Here is a 12,135-nt window from a genome sequence, read left to right as displayed (position 1 = left end):
AAAGCTCCACGTTCCTTCCACTGACAGTACTCAGGATTGAACCTTATGGCTACAATCATTTACTTTGAAATCGTTCTACTGCAGCCACTGTTTCTGAGTGACACTTTAAATGCTGACATCTTCAAAATTACTCTGCTCAAGATATTAACAAGTGGGCTGCCTAACAGTTTATGGCAGGACAACCACTGATAATTAAAGATGTAGAACAGGGAGATCAAGTATAAAGATCACAGATGACACATTTCCTTCCTTGGGGAGCACAGGAACCAAAGCTTAAGGAACACAGAAGAAAGCCAAATGCCGTTGCCAAAGTTATGCTTTTCCAGTTGTATTAGTCATGCATCTTATGTGGCAGTAAGCTGACTCTGATGACACAGGAAATAGTGGCGTCATAGCAGCTCATCAAACCCCCGTTACGGACTTTACCCTACCACACCACACCTTCCCCTCCTCATTTCTTATAATGGCAAATTCAATAAAAAGATAGCTCTGGATAAGGGTAGTTCTGTTTGCACTTAAGCTAGGCTGCATATCACATCACACATGATTTTTTGATTTAAAGATCCTGTTTTTCAGTGTTTGTTTTCTAGCAAAAATGCTAGAGAGCTGAAGGCTTTCCTTCAAACTCTCAGCTCCGGCAATTCACTGTGTTCTCCCAAGATCTCTAAATTCAGTATTGTACACACAGTTATAAAACCACAAATGGCATAGAATTCCTGTAAACAGAAATTACCATATCAGCATTTCCTTGTGTAGTAAGGGTCTGACCAGATATGTTCAATGCAGAAATGTATGGTTGTTAACACATTTTCCATGGGATCAAAGTATCTGTCCTCAGAGTAGTGCTTCTGCTGACAGTACTACCATAGGTGATTCATGCTTATGGTTCCAGCTTGGACTGGCCAGTGGTAGTAGCTTCTAAAGGCACAGAAAAAAGTTGACGAGGTCTGTGTAAGCTAAAGAAAGGGCGGGGCAACCAAGCACTCTTTGGAACAGATTCCATCTTTGCAAAAAAAAAAAAAATTATTTCATTTATAGCCTAGTTTTCTCCTCAAAAAGAGACTTATATTGTTTGCTTCATCTCCATTTTATACTCTCTACAACCCTGTGAGAGTATAAACCCCAGCTCACCCAGTAAGTTTCCATGGCAGAGTAGAGATTCAGACCTGGGCCTCCCAGATCCTAGTCTGACAGACTAGACCCTACACCACTTTGATTCTCATCTCACCTAAAGGTAAAGGTGAGGACAGACAAGCCAGAAGCAGGCAAAGAGAGACTAGACAAGATGGTAAGGGGTGGTAAAGAAGGGAAATAGGCACAAGACAGGTTTTATTTGCCAAGGCCATCAGGGCCTGAGAGAAGCAAAGTAGATAAATCTCTGCTCAGATAAAGGGCTGCAGACTGTCCTGGAATGAACAAGGGTCAATTGCTTATCTTGAGTTGGGGGTCATGTAAAGTACTAGTGCTCCTGTTGAATCAAGATTGACCAAAAGAAATCCAGCAGACTGCCAGAGCCAAGATCAAACATGCAATTTTATACCTGCAGTATGAATTGGTGCAGTTCATACTATTTCTGTATATTTGAACCAGCTTTAATAGTCAGTCTGGATCAGGGGTCTACAAATAGGCACCTCGTGAGCTACCAGTAACTTGCCAGCTGCACCCCCTAGAACATAGGCTTGAGCCCCCCCCCGATTTGGCCAGGGGGCTGAGCCCCCCCAGGCAACCAGTGACAAACTCACATGAGTGACTCAGTTACAATGGCAACTGAAGCACAGGATTGTCCACCCTTCCTCTTTTATCATATTACAATTTCCATGATTCTTTGAGGCTTTGTTCCTGTTTACTAGTATGCATTTGTGTGTTTATTTAGAATTTATAATAAAAAGGGAGTCATGGTTTATATAAACAAATGGTATAGAAGAATTAAGAGACTCTGAAGGAAGATATATGACTATGAAAATCAGGCTCCCCGAAGGCAAGATTTACACACAACAATATATGCCCCAAATAATGCAAGAGAAAAATTTTATGGAAATATTTTCCAATTCATTTTAGATTTTCAAGGAGAGACGTGAATGGAGTAATGGATCTAAAAAAAGAAAGGTGAAAAAAACCAAAGAAGGCAAACTTCCCCCAAATATGTTTAATTATATGGAAATGTTACAACTGGAAGATGCTTGGAGGATCAAAAATTTGAATACTAGATACTTTCTTTTTTGACAGACACCAAACATATTCAAAGATTGATATGTGCTGTATATCAAAAACCTTAGTTATTAATATAGAGAGTGCAAAGATACAACCAAAAACCTTTGCAGATCACAATCAGTAGTAACTTGGGAACAAAACAGAGACAGAAGGGGGAAATGGAGATTAAATGACAATCTTTTATTACAAGAAGACACGGTAAAAATGGTTGCTATTATATAATATTTACTGTTTACAATATAATTGTTTATTAAATTGTTTACTCTTTATTTTCTTTTTCTTTTGATGTAATTATAATTGTGATAATGTTTTTAATTTTTTTTCTGTTCTGTTTATATTTATAAAAAACTAGCAACAAAGCAGGCGGGCCAGGCATTACCACTTCCGGCGCACCCCGATCTGGGCGGGAGGAGGGTAGGGTTGGCAGGCCTGGCATTGCCTCCTCTCCAGCGCTCTGATCTGGATGTGGGGAGAGCAAGGGGGTAAGCCTAGAATTGCTCCCTCCCAGGTGCCCCGATCAGGGCGGCGGGAGGGCAAGGTGGCCTGGCCTGGCATTGCCCCTTCCCAGCACCCCGATCAGGGTGGGGGGAGGGCAGGGCAGTCGGGCCTGGCATTGACACCTCATCAGTGCCAGCCGATCACAACGGGGAAGAGCTACCAGGTGGCCCATCCATCCTGCCAGAGACTTGGCAGATGGGCGGGCCCTTCTCTCCACTGGCCAATCCCAGTGGCAAAGAGAAGGGAGGCATGCCCGCCTATCAGGCCGCTTGGCCACCCTAATTCAGGGGCAGCTGCTTGACAGGCGGGCAAGCCCTTCTCTCCACTGGCCTATTGTGGCAGTGAAAGGAAGGGAGGCAGGCCATTCTTCTTCACATAAAAGGCGAGTCATCGGGAATATGGCTCACCTTTTATGTTTAAGGATAAATTTTTATTAAAAAAAGAATTTATACACTGCCTTAAAAGATCTGTGGCTATGGCCCACACAAAGTAGCTTAATCCTTAACACTGATTGGCTCCACCCACTTTCAATGTAGCAACAGTCAGACTGCAAGGCTTCTGTTGGGCCCTACATACTTGCTTGGCTCCAATTTACATTTGAGGAATGTTAAATGAAGAGGAGTTTACGCTTTCCCTTTCCTCAGGTTTCAGAGGTGGACAAACCAGAGAGTTAGAAAGATAGAAAAATTAGGGCATGTTTTTACTATTTAACTCCTTTACTGCCCTGAACCATCCTTTGATGTGTAGATTGCTAATTTCAGGACTTCCTCCTCATGATATCCTTTTCTTCCTCCCTTTGTCATACTTTTACCTATTCTCTCCAACTTGCATCATGGATGCAGGACTTGTCCTGCCATCCATGCCCATCCTTAGACTTAGGTAGATAGGAATCTATTTCTCCACTTTCCTATCGAAGTATGGAATTCCTCTAATAAAGAATTCTTACTTCCTTTCTAAACCTGAGGCAAGTGTAAGTTTATTACTTTCTCTCTCACACGCACGCCAGCTACCATGCTCCAACCGCCCATCATGTTTTTTCTGTAATCTATGCTACTCTGTTAAGGACCAGGGCAAAAGTGAGTCTCCATTTTATTTTACTTTTCAGTTATGCTATCATTACATTGCATTTTGGAAATGAAACAATGGGGAAGGGTAGGCCCTATGTTTCCTTGTTAAAATCGTTTTGTTTGCTTGCTTGCTGCTGCTGCTGTGTTTTTGCTGGGTGTGGGATGGGTCTATATAACACTGATTGAGAACAGTTAGTTTTTTCATGGTAGTGTGTGCAGGGGTGTGGGGTGGGGGGACTGCTTCAGCCACTCCTAAGCTCCTCTTTCAATTTCCATTCCATTTTTAAATGGTGGGGTAGTATCTATTGAAGAAACAGACAATTCCTAAAATTGCAGCCTTGGTGCTGTCTCTCTGAAGCAATGAGAAAGCCCATCTGCATGAACAAGACTGGGTGGGGGGGAATGCAGATCAATGGCCTTTTAAATATTTCCTTTTCTTCTGTGTGCAGCTCAGAGAGAACATTAGCAAGGAATTTGCACTCTGTACAGGTTTATGCTCTTCGTTTTGCTATTACCTAAATAGTATGGTACAGTTTCAAAGGGGCAACCAACTAGCTAATGCTTAGAGAAGAAACTGAAAAAAAAGTTCAGTAGCACTTTCAAAACTACAGCAAATGTATTGCTGTAGGATTTGGGGATTCTTTTGGTAGATAGTAAAGAGTTCAGAAGCACCTTTAAGACTAACCAATTTTATTGTTGCATAAGCTTTCAAGAACCACAGCTCTCTTCATCAGATGCACCAGTTCCTTTTTTAAGTTAATTAATGGTCCAAGCAAGCCTGTTAAACATTTTTAAAGAAATGTCTGTACTCTAAAGAGTTGGTCAAGTAGATGTGTATTGACAATTAATTGTTCATCACCTAGGCAGCAACAGCTAACATGAACTAGTTTCAAGCATATAATAGTATTATTGCACTGTGGCTTACTTTGCCTGGTGGTTGTTTGGATTAAAAGCTATAAAATACTTTGGCAAATTTGAAATGCTATTACAAAAAGTTAGATGCTCCAGGGATTACACTCTGCCTGCACAAGCCAGGCAAGCCTGTCCCAGCAGACATTCACACATATTTGTCAAGGACCAAAATATAACGTTTAATGTATGCAGGCCAGAATATTCAGACAAAGAAAATGTCTGCATCAGCTACTACCAGAATTAGCTAAACTTTTCAGAATAGGCTTATCATACCTGTTTCCTCCTGCACCTCAGAAAGGTCATTCCCATGCCTTTGTATAAGAAGCATGAGACAGGATCAAACAAATGGCTCTTCTTCGTGGACATAAGCAAATCTCTCAGGAAATTAATGTTATAGCTAATGAGTTCATTCAAAGAACTCAGTTAGAACAAACACATTCAATGTAACTTAAAATCCTAGATTGCATAACTGAGTTTTCTTTGGGGTCATGGCTATGGGTGCTGTTCTGAATTGTCTCAAAATGTGCTTCTACTTACTTCTAAGATACGAGTTTGAAGTGAAAAGATTGTTACTAGTCTGAACTCTGTACATTGCTCAGAAATTGAATGCACAGCAATGCACAGTGCAATGTTTTGTATTCTGCCCTGGCTCAGAGACTTCATGTATTTACCAAATGAAGGCATCTGTGATGCCATAATTTAGTAAATTTCAGTACTAAGTTACCCTTATGAATAAGGCACAAACAAGACTCGTGTAAATGAACATCCAGAAAAACTTTTAAAATGTTCCCCTACAGGCTTTTCTGTGTTTCCTTTCTTAGTGTCAAATTTGTGACCATTAGTTGGTCCTATGCACAAGGAATGTATATTTGTAGATCTTAAAGTTACGATCCTAAAAGTATCAAAAACAGGACATGGCAGGAGATCACTAAGATACCATACAACCACTGGCCAACTCCCACCTTTTCCTAGGTTTGACCCAGCACAGGAGCATTGTTAGGTGTCAAGAGGTACCTGGGCCCCTCTAAATTTGTAGGGAGCTCCTCCCCAAGTCCCTCATGGACCCACATCTTTATATAGTAGAGCCCCCTCCCTATGATGTCACTGGGCCCCAGTTCTTTTAAGGAATTAGCATAGCAGCTCCCCCCGCCCGGGAAATTGGAAAGTCTACGTCCATGCCCTAGAATGCCCAAAAGTAGATTGTGAAAAGATGTGCCCTTGGCTTTTTTTTAAAGCTTTATTTGATAGGATTTTTCTGTGTGTTGCTTAGCAGTTAACTTTTATTTCTGGTGCTCTTCCTGGTCTATGTCGTATTTGTGGGTTAGAACAAAACTTGGTGAGATGAGGGGGAGGGGAGCTTGGGTATTTTTTCATGACAGACGTTGCTCTCATCAAAGAAAGTTAGTGATCCCAGATTTTGGTCCTTTGTTAGTATCTGAACTATAATCTGTTTATGATTCCGGCCTTATAAATGAGCAGTTTTTTTTAGTATATTAGACACCAATTTACGAAAAAAAACATAATATCCGAAAGAAAACTCATTGGATGCATTTTGAGCTACTGTGCTTTGTGGAGGTATTTTCAGTCTCTCCGTATGACACAACTGCTTCCTTCTGCAAGTTTGTACAAGGTCTTTAAAAGTAAACCTATTTGTATGGCGAATTTGGATTCCCCCTCCCAAGATATTTTCCTGATCCAGCATTCATGTATTGTTTACCGAGCTTCTTACAATGGCCTACAGCAATACTGTCTTCTGACCAGAACTGAAAGTCCATTCAGCTGTACAGAAGATGCGTTTGCAGCTGGTCCACAATGCGCCCCATCGTCTCAGGAAGAGACACTATCACGGTAGGAGTCTCAGGATACATGGACTCTATCCTCAGGCCCTATGCCACCAGCACACCCAGCTATTTACGGGACACCACTGACTTCCTCAGGAAAATACAGTCCATTGACAACCTACCTGATGACACCATCCTAGCAACCATGGATGTGGAGGCTTTATACACCAATATCCCACATGTGGATGGACTACAAGCCATACGGAATATTATCCTGGACAAAACCACAGCACACCTCGCCACTGAACTTTGTCACTTCGTACTCACTCACAATTACTTCGAATTTGGTGACAACTTATATCTACAGATTAATGGCACAGCCATGGGCACACGCATGGCACCACAATATGCTAACATATTCATGGCGGACTTGGAACAACGCTTCCTCAGCTCCCATCCGCTGGAACCACTACTATACTTAAGATTCCTGGATGACATCTTCATCATTTGGACCCATGGGAAGGAAGCTCTTGAGAGATTTCATCAAGACTTCAATAACTTTCACCCTACTATCAACCTAAGCCTGGACCACTCTACACAACACGTACACTTCCTGGACACCACTGTACAACTACATAATGGACGAATAAATACCACCTTATACCGGAAACCAACAGACCGATACTCATATCTACATGCCTCCAGCTACCACCCTAAACATACCACTCGGTCTATTGTCTACAGCCAAGCCTTACGTTACAACCGTATCTGCTCCAGTGCTCTCGACCGAGACTCACACTTAAGAGATTTACAACAAGCATTTTTGGGACTACAGTACCCACCAAATGAAGTGAAGAAACAAATCAACAGGGCCAGACTAGTACCCAGAAACAGCCTACTCCAGGACAAACCTAAAGGAACTAACAACAGAACACCACTGGTTGTCACCTATAGCTCCCAGCTCAAACCCATCCAACGTATCATCAGTGAGCTACAACCCATCCTGGAAAATGATACCTCTCTCTCAGAAGCCCTGGGTGGAAGACCTTTCCTTGCCTACAGACAGCCCCCCAATCTTAAACGACTTCTCACTTACAATCATGAATCGGCCAGCAGAATCACCAGCACAGGTACCAGGCCCTGCAACAGACCCAGATGCCAGCTCTGCCCCTATATCTACCCAGGGAATACAATTACAGGACCCAATGGCATCAACTACACTGTCTCTGGCTCTTACAGCTGCTCATCCTCCAATCTGATATATGCCCTCATGTGCCAACAATGTCCTTCTGCTCTGTACGTTGGACAAACCAGCCAACCTCTACGCAAAAGAATAAATGGACACAAATCTGACATTAGAAATGGAAACGTCCAGAAACCAGTGGGAGAACACTTCAATCTACCAGGACATTCCATCAAAGACTTAAAGGTCACTGTAGTTCAACAGAAACCTTTCAAAAACAAAATCCAACGGGAGGCTGCTGAACTGGAATTCATATGCAAATTTGACTCTGTCAAGCTGGGACTGAATAGGGACTATGAATGGTTATCACATTACCACAGGTAACAGATTTCCTTTACAGAGGTGGGGTCTGGGGGAGCTCAGTGGCACCTGGTGTGGGCTTTCGGGAACCACAGATCTCTTTGTCAGATGCATCTGGCAGGGAGAGCTGTGGTTGTCGAAGGCCCATACTACATTGGAATTGGATGGTCTAGCTGTTTGGCTGCTACAAACTAACAGGGCAAACTCCTTTGAAGCCAACTGATACACACACCAAAAGGAGATGTTTACATATACTAGCAAAGGAATGTTTTGATTGCTCCCTCCCCCTCCCCCCCTAATTGCCGCCTCTCTTCTCTCTCCTGCTCTTCTGTATTTGGCCAGTATCTGTATCAGGCATCTGACGAAGAGAACTTGATTCTCGAAAGCTTATGCTACAATAAAATTGGTTAGTCTTAAAGGTGCTACTGGACTCTTTTTGAAAATGGGAGTTTGTTCACATAGTCAGGGGAAGGATCTTCCGTCAATAACAGTACCCTCAAGTACTGACAGGAATGTCTACTCTTTTCAGTGTTTACTGCACAAAATACCGAACTTTTTCGTTATGTGTTCATTTTTTTAATATACTATGAAGCGGTTTAAGCTCTCGAGCTCAACGCGGGGCAGCCGCTTGAACGGCAGCGGGGTGGCAAAGAGGGAACGCCAGCCGCAAACATGTGCCATCGGGTTTAGGAGCAAGGGCTTCCAGGGCGAAAAGCTTGCGCCCCGGCCCTGAGGCTCTTATTTTTGAAAGAGAAACTCCGACCAACGACCATTTTGTTTTTCTTAATCTCCAGCCTTTAACGTGTTATACAGGCCCTCGGGAGAAAGGCGGCAGAGCCAGCCCAGTTCAAAGGGACTCCTCGTGGTGCCAAAAGAGGCGCACCCAGCCACTTCTGAGGCGCTGACGGCTCGGCGAGTGGGCGGGCGCCAAGAGGAAAAACCGACTCCCTCAGGCCACCCACTCCCTCCCCCGCCCAGTCGGCCTCGACGTCTCAACCAGTGGCCCCTGGTAGCCCCGCCCCCTCGGTCGCCGTTCTCCCCTCGGCTCCCCAGGCCCATTCCCGAAGATTGCCGAGTGCGAGAGAGGGGGTCGCCTCGCCGCGCCGTTTCCGGAGATTGCCGAGGGGCTTCGGCCTTTTCCCTCCCTTCTCGGCGGCTGCCACTGTCTTCTCCTCGATCTTTTTCGGCGTTGGCGGGCGGGCCCGAGTCAGTGTCGGCGCCTCCTCTCGCCGGGCTTGGGCCGTTCGCTGCCCCTCGGCCCAGAGCGCGTTCCCCCTCACTGTGTGGCCAGGAGTCTGGGCTCGGCCGGGCCTCAGCGCTTGTGGGGTTGTCGCGGCCGGCGAGTCGAGAGCGTGAGGCGAGGCGGACGGCTGCGGCTCCCCCTCGGGGAAGCGGGGCGGCCGGGGGTCCGGCTCGGATGGCGGAGGGCGTCCAGCAGCAGCAGCAGCAGCTCTTGCCTGGCGGCGGACCAGCCCCTCGAGGGCTCAAGCGGGAGCCCGAGCTGGAGCAGCCCATGCCCGGCGGCGACGGAGCCGAGAGCGGCCAGAGCAAGAGGCTGCGGACCGAGGCGGAGGCGGACGGAGGCGGCGGCATGCAGGTAGAGTCGGCGGCGCCACCCCGGCCCGGCCGGCCCCCGTGGCCTTCAGCGGGCAGGCCCTGCGCGGCGGCTGAAGAGCATCCATGCTGGCTTCGACAGCCTCGGGAGGATGCTGGGCTTCGATGGGGACCGCGTGCGGGGCTCGGGGGAGGGAGAGGCCAGAGCTTTTAATTTATTGATATTTTTTAATCCCGCCTTTCCTCCTAGGAGCGCAGGGCGGCGCACATACATCCACTCTACCCTCCCATTTTGTACTGGCAACACCTGTGAGGTGGCTGGAACAGAGAGACGGCAGGGCCAAGGCTGGGCTTCAAGAGTAGCCCAAATCCCTGTGAGGAAAAGCAGTTTGGGGGGAAATAGGGAATGGCGTGTAGATCATCACGTGTGACAGTTGCTCAAGCGCAATTTGGCATTGCCTGTAGGCGTGCTGGGAAGCCATCATTGGGCATTCAAGAGGAGAGCTGGGGGGAAAATCTTAGAGTTAAAAGGATCTCCTCCTTATGGTAGTCGTTGATACCCACTTGTAGAGGTAGAAATTTGACCCTACTGTATTTTGGCTCTGAATGTCTTACCTGTTATAATGCAGTATCTGAAGAAGGGAGCTCTGACTCTCAAAAGCTAATACCCTGAAAATCTTGTTGGTTTCAAAGGCACTACTGGGTTCAAATCCTGCTGTTCACTTGCAGTATGTAATCTGCCTTGGATTAGAGACTTTTTAGCTGGATAAATATTATGTTGATGTTTTGTTCCACAAAAAAAGTTTGTGAGGTCTCCTTTACTATAAAACTGTAGCCAGTGAAGATAGTTTCAGGTAGATAGCCATGTTGGTCTGCAGTAGAACAGCAGAATTTGAGTCTAGTGGCACAGTAAAGACCGACAAGATTTCCAAGGCTTTTGAGAGTCTAAGCCAGCGAAGTTGTTCCAGTCCTGTTTGTTCCTGTGGGTGAATGAGGCAATGTTATATTTCTTTTAAATATGGGGGCAATCAGAGTAATTAATGATGAAGCTTTCTTTCTAATTTTGAGGGGGGGGGGAAGCCTGATCTTAAATATGATGCACAGGGTGAGTTCACACTTGTAACTCGCCCAGTTCATCCAGTGTACTGTTTAGCCAAAGAGTAAATACAGCTGCCAAAGGGCAACTGATACTTAATCCTCAACTATTCACATTTATTTATTTATTTTACAAAATGTATATAATGCCTTTCTGCCCTCATAAGAGTCACATGGCATGCTTTCTGCAAGGATGACAACTCAAAGCAAAATAAGGATTTACAGAAGTAAGAGAGGTGTGAACTGAGTCCTTAATACTGTAGTTTGAGTACTATTATATATAGAAACTCATGGAACAAGGCCTCCTGTTTTCTCTTGTATAAGGTCAAATCTACATGTGATTCTGGAGTTTCATCACTAGAACTTCAGACATGTCATTTAGCCTTAAAAACAGCTGTGGGGGGCTCTTATGGATTGGGACAATGCTGTGAGAAAGAGGGCTTTAACTTTCCTACTGGTGTTTCCTGGATCAAAAATGCCCCTGCAAGCAGTTTGATTAGGGAAATGGCATAGAAAGTATCCCTTTTCCAACTCCAGAGCCTTGGAGGAGTCCTCTCCCCTCCCCCCCCCCTTTTAGGTACAAATTACATATCTGGAGTTTCAGTCACGGAATTGAAGTCTGGCATGTCATTTAGCCCTATGAAATCACTTTAAAAGCAATCACGGATTCCTCAACTGAGGGGAAGGAGCAATTACTTTGAATTTATGGAAGGCTGCTGTAGGATGCCAGTATGAAACTTTAAAAATAAGGGGCTATTGCAAAGTTTTGGTTATTATCAGTAATAATTGTACTGAACTGTGATTCTTTAAGAAAAGAGATTCATTATGGTCTGTTGAGCTGTGGTGCTGTAGGACATGATGCTTTACAATAAAGGGCATCTCTTAGAGGACAGATTTCAACATGCTTATTCCAGAATCTAGTGAGGCTGCTTAGTGCATGCAACTGAGGCTTTCCATATCTTGGCAACAGATGTAGTGGTAGTTCTGTGTGTCTGCAGAGTTCTTTTTGCTATTGCAAGCAGTGGTTGCTCCCATGTATGAATGAGGCTGTGAATTGCAGTCAGACATGTAGAATACACTTAGGCATGTAGAATAAACCGAGGTGAGTGGAGAAATTTTTTTTCTGTGTTTTGTAAGGCATTATATTATAGATTATAATCACTGGAGAATGTTCAAATACAAATTGCATCAGTCTTAAACTCCATTCAGTGAATCTGGATTATGTCATTTTCAAGCACAGGTTTATACCCTGTTCTTTCCCTCTCATTTATATGTAAACAAACAAGCAATATATGCAAAGATGTGGTGCAGAACTCATTGTGATTAGCAGAGAATGTAGCCAGTTCTGGAACTGTTTGCAGTTATTCCTCTGCTAATTAACTAGAGGCACCAGACTCCTTAGAAATATCAAATGCATATGCCAGTTTCTTTCCAGGAGAATGTGTGCCAAACTATATTTTTCTTTTTTCCTGGG

General features: G+C 44.5%; 1 protein-coding gene across 5 annotated transcripts in view; it reads left to right on the top strand.

The window, feature by feature from the left end:
- Positions 1 to 9,080: 9,080 nt before the first annotated feature.
- Positions 9,081 to 12,135, top strand: part of RBFOX2 (RNA binding fox-1 homolog 2) — a 252,947-nt gene continuing 249,892 nt past the window's right edge. For all 5 annotated transcript variants that reach the window (XM_054987901.1, XM_054987899.1, XM_054987900.1 and 2 more), the window contains exon 1: positions 9,081 to 9,609. In XM_054987901.1, the coding sequence (XP_054843876.1) occupies positions 9,430 to 9,609 (180 nt within the window). In that variant the 5' untranslated portion in view covers positions 9,081 to 9,429. The remainder of the gene's footprint in view (positions 9,610 to 12,135) is intronic.

This window comes from Eublepharis macularius, chromosome 9, assembly GCF_028583425.1.
Source record: "Eublepharis macularius isolate TG4126 chromosome 9, MPM_Emac_v1.0, whole genome shotgun sequence".
NCBI classification, from domain to species: Eukaryota; Metazoa; Chordata; class Lepidosauria; order Squamata; family Eublepharidae; genus Eublepharis; species Eublepharis macularius.
The sequence above is the reverse complement of the archived record's forward strand: the minus strand, read 5'-3'. Positions and strand labels throughout refer to the sequence as shown.